Source organism: Typopeltis vanoorti, chromosome 6, assembly GCF_054136105.1.
Source record: "Typopeltis vanoorti isolate ZY-2024b chromosome 6, IOZ_Tvanoo_1.0, whole genome shotgun sequence".
In the NCBI taxonomy this organism is placed as follows: Eukaryota; Metazoa; Arthropoda; class Arachnida; order Uropygi; family Thelyphonidae; genus Typopeltis; species Typopeltis vanoorti.
In genome coordinates this window covers 72,137,115-72,159,766 of record NC_143554.1, presented here as the reverse complement: position 1 = coordinate 72,159,766, position 22,652 = coordinate 72,137,115, and the positions used below count along the sequence as shown (strand labels likewise).

The window sequence follows — 22,652 nt, the reverse complement described above, 5'->3', positions numbered from 1 at the left end:
AAACCGAAACCAAAAACAAAATTATTGTTAACTGAAGCAAAAAAAAAACCCAACCAAAACCAACAACTTAAAAATTCGTCTTCTTTGGATTAATTTGTTCGCTACTGTAGTTTCATTATGTATCCAGTCTCATGAAAGTGCGAGAAACTGTGGGGCCAGAATGGGATTTACATTTAATGAAAGACTGAGTGTGAATGGGTCAGGTTTGAGAGTTATTTGAATTCTTATGAGGTTGGAAGTTGGTTATCTTGAATGGTTGGTCATCAGGAATGAACCTATAGAATTCTTGGCATTAGTAAATGCGAATGAATTAAATATGATTGGCATTGATGAGACTTGGTTGATAAAAGAGGATTATCCTTACAAAGATAAAATTCAATGGGTACAATGTATTTAGGGAAGATAAGCACAATAACAAAGGGAGGTGTACATTACTAATAGTTATTGAAGAATTGCAGCTAATTAAAGTAGTATTTGCGAATTCTAGTGTGTCTCTCAACCTAGGGCCAACTTCCTTTCGCAGCACATTATGGAAGGGACTCACAGCGCAAGAATATTAATCTGTTAATATCATCTGAGAAAGTATAAAAGAGACAACTGTTTTACCTCCAGTTGGGGTGATCACGATATGTGAAACTATAAGGCAGGTAACTATGATAAACTGTGAAGGCATCTCTCGTTAACAAACACGTGACAGAAATACAGACGGCATTAAAATGGCGAATGCACTAGAAGTAGATGAGTTATTAACTGAAATTTTGTTAGAGTATATTCCTGACAGACCCATTAGTCATCCCAAGCTGAGACAGATCTAAATGAAAAGACAGAGGTGTTAAGGTGTTAAAAATATTACAAAGTTCGATACTAATACCGAAGTGGATTTGGATGCGCTATTAGCACTTGCGTTAAAGAAGTGTGCTAAAAAATTAGCTCTGCCTTTAACCTAGTTGTTTAACTTTAGTTTCAACACAAACACGAATTCCTAATTAGTAGTTGTAGACGAGTAGAATAATTTCGGTAGACAATAGTAGAGCTAGAATTTATGCAGCCAATTATAGACTAATTTGTATCTCTGGAGTAGTTATTAAGGTAGTAGGGACTGGTGAGAAATCCGATCCAGGTGGATGGATAACGCTTTAATGTTTTATAGAGGACGGCAAAATTTTGTTAAGGGTGGGTCTTGTTTTACCATTCTACTCACATTTTAAATAGAATTGACAACAGAATTAGATGAGGAAGAATTGATACACAAAGATTTTGCAAGACATTCTGACAGAATTCAATACAGGAGGTTGTAATTGAAATCTAAAAGGGATGAATCTGAAAAAATAGGTTTGTGGCATGGATTGGAGCTTGCTTATCCAAGAGGTATCAAAGAGTGATGTATGGAAGAGCTTAATCTAAGAGAATAAGGGCAACCACTGGGATATCACAAGTTTCTCTCCTTGGACCACTTCTGTTTATTTTGCATATTAATAACATCGGGAGAGTCTGTAGGGAAACATTCAGTTATATGTGGATGATGCCAAGTTGGATCGGGTGATAAGGGACATATCTGAAACAGCATCATTAATTTTAATTTTCACAAAATATCTCTATTTCTTTTGTATATTGACTTCTTTTCTATTAATTATTTTCCAGTTTTTGGATTCTCATCATTATAACTTATATTACAGTACAAATCTGAATATCTTTTATATTCAGTCTTTTAGCTGTATTTCTCAAAATGCGTAAAGCACCTAAGAATGATTTTTTCCACCCATACTTATATGTACCGGTTATTCCGGGAAACTAAATATAAATGATTAAAATTTGGTATTTGGGTCTTTAAAAAAAAGCTGTCCTCACTGTCCGACGGAAACAAAATAACTGTTTCAGTTGAGCAGCAGAGAAACAGCAGGGACAAAGGGTAAAAGCAGGTCGAAATTATATACTCCCATAACTAGCTTTGGTCAATGGACAAAACATTAAAGATACTTACCCAATAGCATGACAATCCTCCTCTAGCCCGAATAACAGCCTGTACTCTCCGAGACATTGACTCCACCAGATGCCGGAAGGTTGCCAGAGGTAATTCCAGTCATGCCTATTACCGCATTGTCCACAACTGCACCTTAGCCGTCGGTCCCGGATACACGGATCTGATGTCTCGCTCTATGGCATCCCAGAGACAGAGAGAGAGATTCGATCGGATTTAAATCCGGAAACTTGAGGACAACTGTATGGTCCCAAACTCAAATGAGTTTTTCTCGATCCAAGCCTGGGTGGTTGCGGCCCGGTAGGATAGTGCATTGTCCTGCTGAAACAGACCGTCGGCTACATGATGCGTGAAGACCATGAAAGTGTGTAGGTGATCAGCCAGCACATTTTGGTACCCCCTCAGCGTTTAAGAACCTCTCCAGACAAGCTAAGGGACCTAATGTGTCACATGAAAAGCCTCCACAACCATCACAGAGCCACACTCTTGAACAGAGCCGACCTGGCACGATAGCATGGGACCATGGTCTCATGCTGTCGACGCCACACCCACACCCTCCCATCAGCTCGGTACAACTGATAACGAGATTCATCAGACCACGCGACTCTGGTCCACTCTGCAGAGCTCCAGTTTTGATGGTCCCGACACCAGGCGAGGCGTAATGTCCGATGACGAGCTGTCAACAGTGGTACACGATCAGGGCGTCGTTCCCGTAGCCCCATGGTATGCAGGGTATGCCGTACCCGTACCGTTCGCTGACTGACGCTGCTTGAACCTCCAACTTTGAAGCTGGAAGTGATTTGTGTCACCTTTGCCCTGCAGTTCATCTTCACGAGCCTGGACAGTCTACGTCGACCCTGTCATCAATAGCGTGTGGTCGGCACCACTTGTTAACTGGATGCTCCTACGTCCGTTGATGGTATACTCGGTCTACAGTGTTTCTCAACGTTTTTTGGATCATGCCCCACCTCAACGTCTCAAAGATTTTGATGTCCCCCCACTAGCATTATAGTCAGCTAAGTTCTGAAAAAGTATAATATAAATATGTATAAATATGTACATGTACATTTTCAAATTGCTCCAAAAATATTTCTCAACGTGGGGCGTACGCCCCACGTTGAGAAACACTGCGGTAGACCCTTGATACGGTTTTCCTTGAGAACCCAGGATTCTTACTACTTGGGCGATAGAATGACCCATCTGTCTTGCGCCGATAATACGTCCCCGATCAAAGTCGCTAAGATCGCCACGTTTATTCATATTCGTCGATTGCGATACACTGTTGGGAATCACCAATGTCTGCTTAATTACTGTCTGGGTTCGGTTTGGGTTTGACAAAACATTTAATGACAAAGCAAAACTTATCTGATTGGAATTTAAATAAATTTAGCATTTCGAGATATGTGTTTTAAGATCCGTCGGTAGTTTTAATGTTAGCTTCAACCAAAGTTAAAACTACCTATAATGTTGATTTATAGCTAGGTATTGTTTCTGGGAAAATTCCCATGCTACTTCTCTTAAACACTTACTATTACAGCTATTATAGCCTGTTTTTGTTTAGGAGTGTCCCTTATTTTAAATACATTGGCTATTTTTACTCAAAAATTTTATTTATATATATTTTAGGGTGTTATGGGTGAGTATTGAAGGCAACTATAGCAGAACAAAAGAGGAGGAAGAAAACATTTTGTACATATCTTGTTTTGATACTAGGATGTCTTCAAATTCCATGTTCCTACTGAAGGTTGTTCATAACAAGGGGAAAGGGAGCGTGGGGGTGTTGACGCGGGAAGAATAAATTGGAAACCCGGGTTTATATTAATAATATATATATATATATATATATATTATTGTGTTGAAGGGCGCTTTTTTTTGGGGGGGGGAAGGGTTTACTTATGGGAAAACTGGGGCAGGGGGAGAACGTTAACGGGGTGCGAACCGTTTCGGTCGACTGACCATCATGGGAACATTTTCGGAATGAGTGTAGGGCTATGTCATGATTGCAAGTTGAATCTGCCAAATAAGGGCATTTGTTGTCGCTAAATGGCCTGATTTGTAAGTTGTGGATCGTCCACCATTCGGAAATTATGTAGGGGCGGTGGAAGTTGATTGAGTTTTCATCGCATTTTATGCCAATTGTTTCGGATATTCTAAGCATTGTTTCGTTATCTTGTTTGTCTATGATTATGGCCTTGTCGATTTGCAGGATATGTTTCAGTTCAAGGGCGTGAGCTGCAATTTCTGTCTTGCCGGTACTCTGTATTTTATTTTTCTTTTTGATGTTGCGATGTTTTTTTGTGTTTAGATGTTCCGGAATGAGGATGTTGCAATCCCGGAAGTGCTCTTGTGGTCTAGTCCATAAAGATCTAATGGTAGAGCCAGTGTAGGTGATGTCAGTCTTTTTGACAAGGAAATTTGTAGACTACGTTGTGGTGTTCGAATATTTCTTTGTGTGTGAGAGATTTAGTGGGTTTTAAGAGAGTTGCTAATTTTTGGTTCGTGGTGAATACTAGCTTATAGTCCGTGTGTTTGAAAATGTATTTGTAGGCTTTGTATGTGTTTTGGATGTATGGCAATTTGATTACCATACGTGTAAGGAAATCTGTTTTGGTTGTATTGTTGTTATGACAGGTTTTTGCCGTACGGTTCGCGTAATTTATTAGATGTGTGGGATAGTTGCGATTTTTAAAAACCTGTGTTAAATACTTTAATTCCGTGTTACTGTTGGGATACGTGTTAAGATAATTACGTGTGTTAAGATAATCACTCCTAAACAAAAAAAAAAACAAAAACAGGCTATAATAGCCCTAATAATAATAATTGATTTATAGCTTTTATACTGTCCTAAACTTCAGCTATCACTTCGAGATCCCAAGCCTAAAAAGATTTCTTGCATTATATTCATGTCACTGTAATGGGATTCGAACTTGGGTTCAAATCCCGACTAGGACGCAAATAACCTTTATAAGGGCTCTTCAAGTTAAGGTGAGTTACCTTGTCTCAAACGGAGGTGGTAGGTTTTTCATACCGCATACAGATAAAACAGCCACCCATTCAATTTATATACAAAGTATACTTATATGTATTGGATTAACCACCGTATCCTGGAGTCATGGTTACGAAATCCAGGGATGTCTTATGTGTGCTTAAAGGCCCGTTAAGACCATTAGAAGATGTAGAAGAATTATCATCTGTGCACTATTGTGCACAGGGCTTGTTACCTGGGTTTCTTGGGAGTCCTATGTCCTATCTAGACACTATTTCAGATGGGGACCTATCAAAGCCTTATAAAGAAGTATAATAAATTTCTTATCTCTGCTTGTCAATGTCTTCTTCAAATAGCCAAGTAACACTATGAGCTCTTTTAACCATTTTTTTTTTGCAATGTGTTCACTGAATTTTAACTCACTCTCGACCAGTACCCACAAATCCCTAGCCTCGTTAATTTCTTACAGTCCAAAATTTTTCTGTTTTACAGGGTTAAATACTCCGACTTTCAGGAAGAAAAAAAAACTATTTGCATTCTCCAGATATCGAGGAATTCTGAAACCGATTAAGAAAACCCAGAAAAGACCCCCAAAACATTTCCTCTAGTGGGTGAGTAGAATAGCACCAATACGCTCTTTCTTTTGCTAGTATAGCTTTATGGAAGTTTACCCCAAGTATACCTTAGGACTTGTAATAAAAATATAATAAAAATTGCTTATGCTCAGGTCAAAAATAATATTCCTGAAGATTAACCACTTATTGGAAGCCTGAAGTGGTTTCAAAAAGTTAAGTTTGGTCTCGAAAGCAGGATTTCCGGACTATGTAAAAAATAAATAAAAATACAAAAAATACAATTAATAGAAAAATAGAAAAAAATCCTTAACCCACTTAGTGTACGAATATTAAGTTTACAAATCTCTCGTGTGGGAGTCATATTAAAAAAAAATTATTGTTTGGAGGGAGTTTGCCGGAGTTTTTCATCTGAAACTGTGATGGAAGGGATTTGTGGTATGCTAAACTTGAGGAATTACAGTTTGAACAGAAGGGCGGAAATCGCAGGAATGATTTTTCTATGCACTAATCACCTCTTTTGATTACATAGCATTTCATGCAATTAAAATTACCGACATTTATATACTCACATATGGGGAGGTTTGAAATCGTTGTGAGGTGTTCATCTGACGAGTTTGTCAGTAGAACACCTTTCACCAAAAACATCACCACGTAATAAAACAGTAATGAAATAGTGATCGGAGCCATCGTACCACACAGCCGTTCGACAGTTCCACCAAATAAAGTGCTCACTTCATACAATGAAAGAGAAATATTACTGGGCGAACCATGACCCCCGAACTTTACTCATGAATCAGCAATCATATTGCAAATAAACTCCTGGTCGGTAGATTAGTATTTAAAGGAAGTCAGAATTGACTAAATAGCCGATATACTACTAATAAATATTACTGTTTGCTAGAATTTTGAATTATGTTTTGTTGTAATAAATGAAAATTAAGCAAGTAGCGAACCAAACGGTTAGAATTTTCAGTTATTTTTACAAAATGAACAGTATTATATTTTTGTCAAGTTCCTCTTTCTCCATCCACACACACACACACACACACACACACACACACACACACACACACACACACACACACACACACACACACACACACACACACACACACACACACACACACACACACACACACACACACACACACACACACACACACACACACACACAATCTTAGGCACAGAATACTTCCGCGATAAATGCTTTACGAAAGATCATACACAAAAAGAATCTTTGTAACCTTTCAAATTTCTGCTGTCATCATTAAATCTGGATTATTTCATCCAGACTGAAGTGTTTATCCAGAACCGGAGCATTATCCTAAAAAAAGGTCGATAAACATAGTTTAAATGATCAGAGAGTATTTGTATTTTTACTCTGTCTACATTGCTTCAAAACAACATTCCATAGTGTGTACTCAGTAAGTTAAAAACAGACGTGATAGCCTAATAGAGTTTCTCTCGCTCTCGTAGGCTGCTTATCCCCAGATGTATAGATAAGACAATTTGAGGATTAATATAGGGTAAAGTCCTTTGTCTATTGCGCCACAATATCTAGATCTCACTGTAGTGTACATAGTAACGAATGGATATTTCGCTTATACTCTACGTAGATTCGGTTCATAATGCAGATATCTACGTTTCTTCCATGAATATGGTACGAAAACCGCCATCTTGGATTGTACTTCTTATTTTGGTTTCTCTTACCACTGATATGTATTGTGAATATACTACATGTGAGTAAAAATCATTCCTTTCTGTCCCCTTTAGTTTATATTTATTAATGTTCATAATTACCAACATTTCAAATGATTAGAATAAGTAAAAAAATAATAATATAAACAAATCGTTACAAAAAACTTATCAGTTTATATGATCAGTAAGCACTGGTAAAATAACACTCGAAATTTAATTTACCTTCTTGCCGATAGACAGAGAGAGAGCATGAATTATTTTATAATATTCTGACGTCATATATCGCACACGCATGCCGTCGTTGCGGATACTGATATAAGGACAACGGTAATTAAGTAACATTCCAAAATAGGCTTACTTTAAAAATATAATGATTAAATCTGCTGACTATGTAGTAATCATTCAAAATATCAAAAATCAAGACATTTAACTAACGGAAAATTTACATTAGTTACCTAGCATGAACCTATAATGATGGTTAAAATTTCAAAAGCTGACTTTGCCTTTTAAAATGCTTTTAAGTTATAATACATATGAGTATCGTTTACCAAGTTTTTCACCGCAGTTGTTCCTTATCTCGTTACTCAATAGTGAGTCTTTTACAAGCATGTAGATGTTACTGTTCTTAACCAACTGATCCCCCTTTTCTCATATTTTTTCGTTGCAGATTACTTAGAAGACGATTGTGCGTTCAACGAAACCATCACATACAAAGTTGCTGCTAATGGCGAAGAGTCGGCAGCAATTCTAAGAACCACCAGAAGTAATATAACATACAGCGCGGGAAGGAATTGCAGCATAATTCTACAACCTTCCAGGAATGATGGCATAGTGATTAGTATTAGGACTCTCGACTTTCGAATACCTCAAAATTCGGACTCATTAAGTGTAAGTGCAAATAAATAAATAAATAATATGATTTATCCTATTACGATTAAACCTACTTTCTATATCATCCTTGATGCTTTTATATTTGTGGAAATATAAAGAAATATATTATATCTTATGTTTGTATTTATTTTTTAGCATTTTTCTAGTTCTATAGTTAGTTTCTCAGGGCGATAAATGAAATTAAACATCATTTTAAAACAGAAAAAGGGAGACAAATGTTATACTTTTTTTCTACTTCAATAACAGTCGTAGTAGAATCATTTTGATTCTTCAACGCGATCGCGCTTTCCTTTCATACTGCGTTGTCCTGATTGTTATAGATGCCTGAAAGATGGAAGTTGGAAGTTCAGGGTGACTTAAATCAGTAGTTTGAATATCCTGGAGAAATATGAAAGACCTCTTTCATATTCGTATTAAAAACGAATTGTTAGTCAACTCAAGTGAAATAAGAATTAAAAACTTAATGTTTTTTTTTCTTTTTTTTTCAGGACCATTGAGCCTTTTAGAGAACGAGGCTTCATCCTGCGTAAAAATGTTAATAAATAAATAAAATAAAATAACTCGGAAACTAAAGGAACCATCATGATTATGCATTTGTCAGCCTGGTTGATCGTGTGGATTGTGTCTGTATGCCATAATCAACTAGTCGAGGAATTCGAATTCAACTGTGGCATGAATGCTTGTAAAAGTCTTTAGGCAGAAAATGTTTTCGTCTGTTGGTGTGCAACCACTACAAATTACTTGACAAATTCACATATGGTCTCAAAAACGTTCGAAGTATTTTTGAACCCTTTGACCGAAAAGATGAGCAGAAATAGTCAAGACTCAACAAAGCTTACTCTTCCACTTTCCCACTGAGATCAACAGAAAAAGAAGAATCACTCTTCAAATTAAGGGGATATTAAATCCCACATTGTTTTAAAACCGAATAAGAAACTCAAAGATCGGAATCAGAGAGTTTCATGCCGAATATAGTAAACTATAAAAGTATCGGCGGTTACTAGCGTGAGCTAATGCAAGTGGTTCTAGTACGTAGTACAATCTCGGGCAACTCGTTGTAAATGTGGGGAAAGTTCTGATCGCTAATCTTGGTATTTTCCATAATGTAAAAACACATTTCCTAGGAAATGTATGCTGTTATTACATTATGGTGGGAGGTCACTACCCAGACCGGTTTCAGCCTTTTTGAGGCTTCATCAGTGAGTAGCTAGACCAAATAGATACCAAAGGGTATAGCGAAAAGAACTTATATTTATACTTATACTTCGGTTTTAAAACAATGGGGGATTTAATATCCCCTTAATTTGAATAATGTTTATATCGCCGAAATGAAGCCTATTGGCTCTTTATATTTAAGTAAGAATCACTCTATTTAAGAAGACCACACATTTTGTACTTCATGTGTGCATATCCGAAATTAATATGAAAATTATCAGAACTCCCATTCTTATTATGATCATTGTTATATATAAAGTGTGAGTATGCGCTCTGTGCATTTCATATAGAGATTATTCTTGCTTACCATTCGAACTTTTGTATTTCCATTTCTTAAATTCATGCATATGTCGATATTCACGTGGTTTCGATATGACATACAGCATAGGCACCACCGAATTCTTATTGTTTAGAATGTCTACAACGCTTGCATTCATTTTTCCGATCACTTTCAAAACGAGAGAATTCATTGATATAAGGCGAGAAAAAAAGCACAATACTTTTAAGGACCCTTTCCTTGCTGTCAGTTGGCATAGCTTTTCCACCCTTTCATTTACCGTTTCATACGGTTCCACTTTTAATGACAGTTGGCATCATCTTTTAGAGCTGATGAAAAAAAAAAAAAAGCTTTTTTTTTTTCAATATTTTCTTCTGATTCATTCAGATAGTAAATAATAAATGTTTTCGTTCATTGCCGAAAATATTTATTATTTGCCATGCTAGAACAGTGATAGAAACTTAGCAAAAACGTGTTATGTCTGGCAGTTTTAAAGGACAATCTTCTAAAAATAATTATTTCTACAATTTTGTGGAAATTCGATAATTACAGTGTGCTTATTTCTTGCAATTGAAACTTTTTCTTTCTAATTATTTAACATATTAGCTTATGATTTAATATTGGATTCGTCGTCTGTGCCTACTTGTTTAACACGCAGTTCCAAATTTTGATATTTTAAATTATAACTTCATTTCCTCTCTTAAAGTTTAATAATATCTTAAACTAAAATTTGTGTGTACGCATTTTCACCATTAATCTCTCTCTCTCTCTCTCTACAGAAAATAAAAATAATGTCTAATATAAAGATTTTTTTACTAGAACGCAATCAATGAACGCTACACAATAATTATTATTTAGATTTTTTTAGGTGAAAACTGTTTTTTTCGTAGAAATAATTTATTTTCTGAAAAAAATTCGCGATATTTATTTATCGATTTATTTACTGAGTTATTTTCTGAAATATTCGTGAAAAAAGTTTGTTCAAGTGTGATTAACAAATTGAAATTATTTTTAAAACAAAATGCCATTTGTAGTTGCTTCTTACGTTGTCTAATCCACACATTTAGACATCTACAATACTTACTGTACATAATGTATCCAAATCACTCTTGAGAGTGACTTGGAATGTAATTCCTCTTAAAGTTTACTTCATTTCTTTTTATGGTGAACCCAATACATTCAACAAAGTTTATGTAATATTCTCGAAGTGCCCATTTTACTTTTAATAATAATTACTTTTTGGTCCCTTGCAGATATGCAATGGCACTTCCAGTATCCGTCTGTCGGGTAACTATTTCACATCATATGAAAGTCTTTCGTTTTATAGTGACACATATATGAAGCTATTCTACCATACAGAATTACGTGAAGAGTCATTGCGAGAAGGTGAATCTCATAAAGGGTTTCAGTTCACTTTCACATCTTTCCAGGATGGTAAACTTCTGCTTTTCTTTATTACGTTTTTTTTTCTTCATTTCATATTTAGTTTTTAAGCATGTTTTCTTCATTTTGTTAATTAAAATGTCTTCTTTGTCTCCTCTTATGATTGCAGAAACTCAACAGGAATGTGCTGATCCGGATATGTTCCATTGTAATAATAAACGCTGCGTTTGGTCTGGCTTAAAATTTGATGGTCATAACAACTGCGGTGATGGAAGCGATGAAAGAAAACCCGTGGAAAAAGGTAATAGTTTTCGATTCATAAATAACGTGAAGCGTATTAATTTGAGATTAGAATAATTAAAAGAACAGGTTTGCATGAACTAAGAAACATCAATCAGTATGTGTTTTATTTATGTATTACGACACTAGGACTTGATTGTGATTTTCTCTCTTTTTATCGATGCAGATAACTCCGTGATCATCATTGGAGTGTCCATCGGGTCCTGTGTGGTGCTTGTTTTCATCTTTGGAGCAATTCTGTGGGCTTGTACTCGTCCTAGATGTACCTTGTCTACAGTTACGTCCCGGCCTGTGCCTCCAGCACCTCCAGCTAAGTCTGTATCTCCGTTTGAGGCGGTATATCCTAGAGCGTACCAGAGAGGAAGTATGACTTATAGTCAGAATCCAGCAGGACGATCATCAATCACCAGAGAGGTTCCAATGAACTGTCCTTTAAGCAAGAGCGAGGAAGGATTCACGAATCCTTGTTATCCTACTGGGATGGCGAGGAATTTATGCCCCTCTTACTCGACATGACTTATGAAAAGGAACTTTGCAGCAATATATGTTATTACTTTAGTGTATTTGGTATATAAGTGTGTGATGTCGTATTTAAGAAACACTTCATGTATAGTGAAAAAATTAAAAGTATTTTCTATTGTTATCATACAGAGAGGTTATATTTATAGAATAAACTAGCCTTGTCTTTCTATATCTATAAAACTGTTTGTCCATGAGAGATGACGTCATGGATGCTATTTTTACACAGTTTTCCAATGTGGTTTATTTCTCTCGGAATTTGATAATGCAACTTAAATTTATAATATCTATGCCTGTAATATAAATTTAATCACTTTAAATAGTTATTATTTTAATTTAGGCGTTGTAAATAAAACTTTTTTTAAACATTCTACATTATATTGCGACAACGCTCACAGAAACAGTCTCAATTATTAACATCCTAAATAAAAATAATAAAAAAAATCTGGGTGATAATACAGGCTTGATCTATGTGAAGTATATCAGTTGAGAAAAAAAAATAGTTATGCGCGTGATACAGAAAAAAGTGAATATTTTAAAAGCTAATCTGAAAACCAAAACCAAACTGCTGTACTTCGCTTTCTATGAGCTCAGTTTTACTAATGAGGTGATGCTAAGAAACAAAGAGCGTGATAGAAACATAACAACAGAAGTGTCACATGTGCGACAACATTATCTGGTACTGTAACTCTCAAACCGATGTACTGTATTTAGTTATTTGTTTGTTGGAAGTCCAGTACACGTTCTACATTTTACTCTTTCATTCGCTTGTTTTAACTTTGCTTACAGAGATGGCATTCTTTATAATTACAGAAAATCAACCTAAGACTATAAGGCGAGTTTACTGCTCTATTAATTTGTGTGTGTGTGTGTGTGTGTGTGTGTGTGTGTGTGTGTGTGTGTGTGTGTGTGTGTGTGTGTGTGTGTGTGTGTGTGTGTGTGTGTGTGTGTGTGTACTTCGGTAGGTTTGTCTGCTTAGAAGCAGTTTTTCACATTCTCGCCGAGATTCGAAATCAGGTCTTTTTCATCCAAAAGGCACCGCTGTTATTTTAACTGCACACTAGAGTCGCATTACATTGGAGATCATTTATTTTTATATCCATTAAGTGTATCAACAATTATATTTAAAGGCTCATTTAAAGCCTTATTTTAGCTGCATAATGTAACTTTTGAATTTTTGGTCCTACGAGGAGGTTATTTCTCTTTTCCATTGGCAGTATGGACACTTGTGGACAACGGACAACTAGGGAATGGCAATATGGACACACTTTCTAAACGTTGTAATGAGTGATGAAATATTAAGATGTGTCGAATGAAAACCCTGATTATTTTGTTGTATTACATTCTTTTATAAGGGGAAGCCAAAGTGAACTGTGTTCAGATGAACTGATCCATTCGATGATATTATACTACGAAATAGGTATCAAATAAATTTCCAGCGTTGTCAAAGTTTATTTTGTATTAGTTTCGTCAGAACCTTTATCGGAGCTTTTCAAGAATGAAAGTGAATTAGCTGGCCTCATATGGAGGTAGCAGGGTTTTTTCTCCCGGAAACTCGGGTTTTTCATCCCCCAGACTGGCAAAGCGATCAGGAGAACACACACACACACATACACAAATTACAAAGTATACAAGTATACTTATAAGGCTAACCACATTATCTTGGAATTATGGTTACGAAATACAAGACTACCTTGAAGGGTTATAAGCGGTTAAGGGCCCCTTAAGAACCGTAGACGATATAATCGTATAACTTATTCTTACAGAATAAGATTTATGATCCCCGCAATCTATGAATAAGACTAAATAATACTGAAAAGAAAAGTGAGGGGTCATATGTTAATATTGCTATTCCATGTTAATCCTCTTCTCTTGTTGGAAGACACGTGTTCTTTGACAGGACGTTTCAGTATAGGACACGAAGAACTCTTATCAAGAGTTTTTCAGCCGAAAGTGAGTTAACCGAAGTCATAAGAAGGTGATATTTCCTGCGAGAAACGTGAATCCCCCCAAAAAAAAAGAATTATACCGGAGAACGCACTCAGCGTACATCTACACATTTAAGGCCTTAGTTACTATGGTATAATGTATAATATATATATCCAGCTGAGAAAAACCAGCACCAACTATCTCGGTCTCATACAGAGGTGGATGACTTTTCCGCTTGGAAACTCGGGTTTTTCATCGTGCAACCATTCCAGGAGAACACACGTCATTCAGAGATAATAATACACTGGCCCTCAATAAGTGTAGTTCCTTGTCCGTAAACAGGGACGGCACTAACTGATGTTTAGTTCATCTTGAGTTTTTCAAATATTTATTATGCTCGACCGTTTGAAGACAGGATTTCGGGATTTTTTTTTATTCTACGTGCACTAAATAAGAAGCGGAATTAAACGTGCATGCAGTTCGCAGGGTTTTTTTTAATTTTTTTTTTAAATTATCGAAACATGTCGAGTATATTCCCCTTGAACTACTTAAACACACCATGTACGTAATTTTGTTTTAAGCAGTTTTAGAAATTGGGAGGGAAATTATTAAAAACGAAGCCCACACATTGCTGCAAGAAAAAATAACGCAGTGACAGCAGTTATTCTGAAGTTGAAAATGTTATATAGAATGATTCCCATATTAGTGAATCGGTAGCTTTGGTAATCGAGGAGTATATGAATCACTGAAACTTATACAAAACCAATTTTAGGTTTTCAGTACGAAACCAAATGTGTTTTATATTGATTTAAAACTTCTATGAACATATCAGTAAATTAAAGGACCACTCGATTAAAGTTATATTTAATGCATCCTAAAAAAAAAAAGAAGGTGGAGGGGGGGGGGATGAGAGAAGGAAAAAAGTCAAATAAAAAAATATTAAAACTGGCATTTAAAACAAAGACATTATACATAAAAATTAACTATTAAGGATAACGAAGGCTGTATCAGACGTAATTAAAATCAAACTAAAAACAACAGTTAACTATTGAAAACTTAAAATTAGAAAACGAACTAGTAACCCCATATTGTGGTCATACTCTGTTTGCCAGTGTTCTCATAATTTCTTATCCTTCTTAACTTTTTTTCGTTATTTTTCATTGCGTCTGATACAACCTGGTTAATCTGCTCTTCTAAGAAAAATGTATTTCTTAACGCACGCGAGCTCTTTTCGGGAATCTAACACATAATCGCTTTGTTTATTGTTTCAGTATAACATTTCAGCTCACCCCATTCAAGAACAATGGAGCATGAAATAAAGGTATGTGTCATCATGCTGTGATATATATATTTTTTGTTTGTTTTTAATCGAGTTAATCACATTTTATAGTTAATGTTTAACTTAATAAATATTATAAATTGTATGTATAATTTAGTAACTATTTTCATATGCTGTTTTTATTTAAATTCACTTTTTTTCTTCCTTCGCTCTTTCATTTTTTAACTGTCTGAAAATGTTTGTCTATTTTTTCAAACAGAAGAACGTGAACCGGAAGCTAAGCACTGCTTCTTTATCGCTGTGTTCTCAATATCTGAGAATATTTAAAAATAGTAACAAGGAGTCAACTTGTATCGTTTGTCTTGATGTCCAGCGCAGTGTTTCCCCCTCTGTTCTGTTATTTATATCTAGACACGCAATATAGATTTATACATGTAATTAATAATTTGTTTAGCGCAGTCGCGCGGGAGGCGAGATATCGGAAATAAATTCTATGTTTATAGAATTTATTTGCGACTTCTCAGAATTCAAAACAAATTTTTATATTCAGAATTTGACTTCCCCGTTAGACAGCTGTTTTCTCTTTTATATTATGCACAGTGTTTGATACAACATATTGATATTAATATGATAAATATTGCGAATAAATCTCGTGAATCGTATATACGACTTTATCATCTCGTTATTGCCAGAAATTTTATTTTACTTTAATTAACAAAGAATATAAATGTTCTTTCCTACATCTTATGGATAAGGAATTACAAATCGGCGCAATTTTCTTTCAAATGCTTTCGCTGAGGGTTTGTGAGTGCCATCACGGCAGCTAATCTTCGACTACAATTGACAATTGACATTTATTCTTTAAGGGTGAAACAAAATGCTTTTCATATTCCCCGCTATCTGTCGTGGTTACAGTGAGGGTAAAATTTACGAGCAGTTTGCTCGCCCTGAATGGGCATGGAGATTATGTATCGCTATAGGAGGCTAATATAGTTTTTGGTCTTCTATATTTAAATATGTCCGTTGGCTCGTATGCTGCAGCTTGTTGAACCAAATCGTTGGGATGTGTGGACGTCTTTAGAAAAAATTTGGAAGCTAAGGATTGTAGATAAGAGAAAATATAGGGAATATTTGTGTCTCTGTGGAGTTGGCTATTTCTAACATACCACGGGGCGTTCAAAATCATTCTCAAGCACTTGTTCTGCACTCGCTGTATCTTAATAATGTTAGTATTAGAGGTGTGGCTCCAGGCTGGAGAGGCATAGGTGATTATAGGACGAATCGTCATCTGGTATAGCTGCAATTTGATTCTGTTGCTGAGTTTGCTATTTCTATTAATTAGCGGGTAGATCTGAGCTATGGCTTTAGATGCTTTTGCACATGCAGACTTGATATGTTGGTTGAAAGATAGCTTTTTGTCGAGAATCACACCCAGGTAATTTGTTTCTTTCTGCCAGGGAATTTTAGTATTGAATAGTAACACATCTCCTGCAGGAGACATTGGCCGTTTTGAGAAGAGAACCGCTGAGCTTTTCAGGGGGTTGACTTCCAATCTCCACTTGGAGAACCAACCCTCCAGCTTTAGAAGATTTTCTTGAAGCTTTCTGGTAACGAAGTTGGGTCTGAGAGATCTGGTTAGTATTGCCGTATCGTCCGCATACAGTGCTAAAATGGAAGTCATCGGATTGTGTGGGATGTCTGACATGTATACAGAAAACAGCAATGGAGCCAGTAGAGATCCCTGCGGCACTCCAGCAAAGATATGGCGCTGGGACGATGTAGAACCGTTAATTTTAACTTGGATTGATCTATTCTGAAGATATGAACGGATTAGATGAACCATTTTTAGTGAGATACCGGCTGAGATAAGTTTGTGCAGGAGTCCAAAATGCCAGATTTTGTCAAATGCTTTAGATAGGTCTAGGAATACCGCTCCTGTGCACTGGCGCCAGTTGTAGCTGGTGGTGATATATTCCACAATTCTGTGGATTTGCTGGGTAGTACTATGGTGTTGTCGAAATCCAAATTGTTCTTTAGGGAGGATGTTTAGGTCATTTACTGAGGTTTGGAGTCGTGAGAGGATGACCTTCTCTGCAACCTTACCCAGATTGGAGATGAGACTGATTGGATGATAATTCTGCGGTAAGTGTGGGTCTTTGCCTGGCTTATGTATAGGAATCACATCAGCCATTTTCCAGGTGGAAGGAAAATAGTGAAGTCTTAAGATTGCATTTATTATACTGGTCAGATGCACTATAGCTTTTCGAGGCAGCAGCTTGATCACCCTATTTGAGATGCTGTCTGGTCCAGGAGCTTTATTGTTCTTAAGTTTTTTAATAATATCATATAATTCAACAGGTGATGCGGGTGCAATATGATCAGCACTGGTATCCGGGAGGTTTAGTGCATGCCTAACCTGTCTGTGGATTTTGTACAGATGATTGAAATCAATGTTGTTATAAGAAGGTTTGCACTGATCCTCAAGATTTTTAAGTATGGCTTCTGCCTTATCTGCATCTGTGTGGACTAGGCCCTGGTTTGAGATTACAGGGGGGAGGGATCTGGTTTTATTTTTGATGTTTCTCAGTAGGCCCCAGATAGAGTGATCAATAGGTGAGATAGAGGCTAACTTTTTATCCCAAACTTCGTTTCTGTGTGTTTTAAGTGCATCTCTTACTGCTCCATTCAATCTGTTAAGCACTGTCTTATCCTGAGGTGCGCGAGTGTTATGAAATCTCTTCCTAGCTCTGCTCTTCTCTCTGATCAGGTCCATAATGTCCTCAGGCAAACGATCAGGCTTGGGAACAGGTTTCTGGTAGGATGCAACCATTATAGCAGACTTAATCTGTTGGGTGAGGCTAGCCACTGCAGATTCCACATCTTCTGGTGTGCATATGTCAGGGACGGGTCCAATTTGATCCCGAAGTGCTTTAGACAATCTCTCCCATGATATGCCTGAATGAAGGAGGAGGCAAGCATTCTTGTTCTTCCAATTGCAGTAGAATTGAGTTGTGATCCGACGGCAGCTCGTTTAGTGATGTAAGGCTGTACTGTAGTTTAATGTCTCGCAGGATGGCTATATTCAGGATATCAGCAGTGCCAGATGTACTGAGATGAGTTGGTTCGGTAGGTCCAGCCACAACAGCATGGTTTAATCCTGTGTAACTAGAAAGGATGCCACCATTTTTGTTGGTAGATTTACTGTTCCAAGCAGGATGCTTTGCATTGAGGTCTCCAGCAATGATGACCGGTCCTTTTACTCCAAGGATGGCATCCAGATCTGAGGTCAATAATGTCTTTAATGGAGGGTTGTATGCAGAAAAAATTTTGAGGTTTCCAATTGAGTTTGTGAGAACATTGATTCCTGTGATTTCGAGGTTGGTGGTAGTAGGGTTGGTTATTGAGTGATGATTGATATAGTTTTTGATAAGGGTGGCTGTACCTCCACCTCTATACCCAAGCCTGTCGTTTCTGTAAATCTGATACCCTCTGATTTTCAGGGTGTCAGCAGGCCTCAGGTGAGTTTCATTAATTAGCAGTATATCTGGGTTGTATCTATTATTAAATTCCTGGATTTCTAACAGTTTGTTTTTTATACCGTTGGCATTCCAACCGATAATCCTAAGAGAGTTTGGGACGATTTTTTTTCTATGCATCAGAGAGTGCAGATAATATGGATTGGGTTTGCTGTAGGAATCTTTTTGTGACACTTAAGGATGGATTTGAGTTGCTGAAATCCTGCAGCATGTTTGCAAGAGAAGAGGTGATAACAGCTGATAGATTTGAGTGTGGATGATTCCTGTTCTGGGTTTGTACTATCTGTTTGGAGCGGGCCACATCAGCATATGTTCTTACTTGATGTTGAAGATTCGTTTTCTTAAGGGGCTCAGTTAATGATGGGTGAGCACCTGTTGTCATGTTTTCCCTCTTGTAGTCTTCGACTACAGCACGCTTTCACAGTATTTAAACCATACCAGAATTGTCATAGATATATTTCAACTCTTCGTTTTTTTAATCCGTCTATAAGAGGGGTAGGAAGAGAAAAAAATCTTGTTAAGCAAGGATTTAATATATATTATTAAATAAATAAATATTTGCAACGTGATTTGACAAATACAGTAATCAGATCTATATAATAAGGATAAACGGTGAAAGCATGCTGGAAAGAATACATTTATAGAAGAGAATGATTTCGCCACACATACACTTTGTTTTTCTCATAATTAAAAACTACAAATAATCGCGCTTTATCAGTAAAAGCTTTGCAGATTTTTTATGATAGTCTGCTCACGAAAGTTGTAGCCATAGCACATTTAGATCTATAGTAGGCTAAAGGTTATTTTTAAGCCACTTCATCTTTCAGTAGCAGGATGATAGTCATTACTTCATGATCCAGATCATAAACCACCTAAAAATTTCATAAATATTCTTACCACAGTGCGATTTAAACCCACTAGGGTGATGTTTGTTAGAGAGCAGAGTCCTAACCACTCGAAATCAGGACGGAAATTTTATTTATGTAATTGCTACACAATTATGGACACTCCAAGATGATTTTTTTCACCTGATGTAATATTATCTTTCTCTACCTGTGTCCAATGACACTAAACTCAAGTTCATTATCACCCCAGAAATGCAAATCGTTGAGTGCGCGAATACCGTCTCTTCTTTCCACTCTGTAAGCTGCGCACTGAGGTATGGATGTTTGCGAAGCCTGTAGGATTGAACATGGTTATCATCACCTGGTGTGAGACCACCACCTTTCTTTACTGGTGGCGGAAAAACTACTGTTTGGCCTCTAGCTGCAGTGTTGCTATATTGTCTAACTCGTAGCTCAACCAAGCCTCTAGTATAAGAATAATTGAGGCTTCGTGGTGGGTAAAACTATCGTTAAAAATAAAAAATAATAAAGTTCATTGTTCAGATACCGTTCATTTAGAATGGTTTGATGAATGAGCAAAAATAAAAACTACTTCATCTAAGACAAGAAACGCTGTTTTAGGATTGAATTATAACCAAAGCAATGAAAACTATGAAGGCACAGTATTTCTGTTGATTACATGTATTTCAGCTGGTTTGCCTGTATTTTATAATGAAAAACACGAGTTTCCGGTTGGAGAGGGACAAATCCATTTTACTTCCGAATGAGACACGCTGACTCACCTTCGAACTGAAAGTCTTATAAAAGGTTCTTCGCATGCTAGACGGGATTCGAACCCAGATTTCCGGAGGCTCCAGAAATGCTGCGAAAAATCACTTAATTGAAACTGACATTCGACTGGAGAAAACTTATATGTACATACATTCTGAAAATGAACAATAATTATTTCATTTTTTTATACCAACAAAAAGACAAAGTATGCTTCACAGTTTGAATACATAAAGCTTTCAGAGAGTCTATCTTTATTGCATTTTTATATTTTATTTCATTTCGATATTTTAGTAACATTTAATATCAACAGCAAAATGTATTGCACAATTTCGTTTAATCATTAATATCGCAAACAGTGTTTATCGGATGCATAACACTTCAGTGCTACTACGTAAATACCTCAGTCACACCACTAAATTTATAAATTGTTAGCGGGTGCTGATTACAACCTTGATCAAGAGGTGGCAGAAGTTGCAATGATGATTTTAACCGCTTAGCAGTTTGTTTCGCTGACAGAAAAGTGCACATAGTACGAACAGTGGATATATTTAATAAATGAGAATTGTGTATAAAACCCATCCAAGAGTAACAAGCAGATCAAATAGTACAATATTAATCCAAATTGAATCGGGAATTTATATTTTAGTAAAAGTCGCCTCCATCCTCCATATTAAAATACTAAAATCACTTGATTGAGATGTAAAGCCGCGATACGTTTGTATGTGACAAATAGAAACGACATGTTCACAATTGTGAGCCACCATGAACTAATTACAGAGCAATTTGTGCATAGTATAATATTATTTTACTGCTGTTGATACCATGCATTATATCACATTGTTATCCTGTTTGTGTAAAAGAGTGTAAATCTAGATATTTCTGAACGCAGTACCCGACTTTAAGCTTTAACAAGACGTCATCCATATCTTAGATACTGACATCACAAAAGTCTTTGCTTCTGACTTCCATCCGCAGCCAGTTGATTTACGACCAGGATAACGACTAGCACGAAAATGATTGATCTCTATGGAATAAATGCTATAATTAGAAGAGCATAATATAATGTCCTATTATAGATATTTTTAAGAGAAACGCCTCATTTTCTTTGTTTCAATTCTAACTGAGATCTCATCACTAGACTAAATAATACCTTCAAAGCCATAATATTCACTGATAGCTCAAGTTACCGTCTGATATGTGTTCAAACGAATGATATATAACTAGGGTTTCTGAGTCGGCTATTTATGTGTTCCAGGGGATCGAAACTTTTTTTTTCCAAGTCAAGGAATTTCCAGGACTATTACATTTTCGCGCATGAAAATTATTTTTTAAATATACTTACCTTTTTGTGTATATTTTAAATATATTTAAATTTTAATATATATTTTAAATATATTTACATTTTAATATATATTTTAAATTATTAAATTTTTAAATATTTTTTATATAATTATATAATTTTTAATTAAATGCATCAACAACAGAATGATTATAGCTCCGATGCCGAAGATTATATTCTCATAAGATTTCGGGTAAATTTCGAAACTGTTTTAAAGCTTCTTTCTATATTTGGGTATAAAATATGGATGGATCTATAACATCCTCCATTTTCATATATTAAAAAAAAATAAGAAAAATTAAAATCATATAATAATAATTGTTATCTTATCAACGTGTTATCAAAGATAATCCAATTTAAAAATAAATATGAAAAATAATAGCCGCCATACTTCACAGCAAAAAGTGTTGGCTACCTGTGTACTGATTTTTTAATTTTAGTTATTTATTATTTTTTAAATGCCTGATAAGAGGAGTAATTCTGCTAATGAACCGATTCGGAAAGCTAAAGATTATACTCATCTATAATTTGTACGACACAACATTAATTTTAGATATATATAATAAAATAAATAAAAACAACAAATAAGAATATTGGCTCCAATCTTTTTCCACATTAAATTTATTCACAAATAATTATTGTATTAATTACAATTAATTTAAATATTATCTGCTTATTATACAATTAATATTATTTTACTTATAGTTTTAATATAATTAAGAAGGTTCGGGCTATATTTTAACAGAAAAGGGTTAGTAAGTTACATCAACTTACCTTTGTCGATCGCTATCGCTTGTGGAGAAGCTGAAAAAACATTCTTCGTTGGAAGCAGCTGTTCAAACGTGCACTTTGGAATAAGAGAAGCTTTGGAAATGAAGGAAGAGCAGAAGTACAGAAAAGTCTAAAAGAGTGGCAGCAACACAGGACATCTTCAGCCAACTCGGTAATTATTTCAGATTTCTCACTCTAACATCCACAATTTAAATTAACATTTGAAGGATATCTTAATTCCACCATGCGCAATTTGTTAACAATATGTTTTATCTAATCATCTCCTATAGTCTCCTATATGCATGCAGGTACCAGATAATGTACGAGTGTATATGTGTGTGTCGCCAGTGAGTCACACAT

At 35.8% G+C, this 22,652-nt stretch overlaps 2 protein-coding genes across 4 annotated transcripts in view; one reads left to right on the top strand and one right to left on the bottom strand.

The window, feature by feature from the left end:
• LOC150105536 (uncharacterized) overlaps positions 1 to 22,623 on the bottom strand; it is a 31,366-nt gene extending 8,743 nt beyond the window's left edge. The window contains exons 1-2 of one of the 3 annotated variants that reach the window (XM_090394256.1): positions 22,296 to 22,623; positions 21,075 to 21,206 (exon numbers count right to left, since the gene is read on the bottom strand). The gene's annotated coding sequence lies outside the window, so the exon portion shown is untranslated. Of the gene's footprint in view, positions 1 to 7,459; positions 7,555 to 21,074; positions 21,207 to 22,295 lie in introns of those variants that run through there. The other 2 variants (XM_090394255.1, XM_090394257.1) reach the window with 2 other exon arrangements.
• On the top strand, positions 7,079 to 11,951 carry LOC150105537 (uncharacterized). The gene is made up of 5 exons (XM_090394246.1): positions 7,079 to 7,278; positions 7,905 to 8,125; positions 10,874 to 11,054; positions 11,173 to 11,304; positions 11,470 to 11,951. The coding sequence occupies exons 1-5, from the start codon at positions 7,128 to 7,130 to the stop codon at positions 11,817 to 11,819; spliced, it is 1,035 nt and encodes a 344-aa protein (XP_090250372.1). The 5' UTR covers positions 7,079 to 7,127; the 3' UTR covers positions 11,820 to 11,951.
• Positions 22,624 to 22,652: the final 29 nt, after the last annotated feature.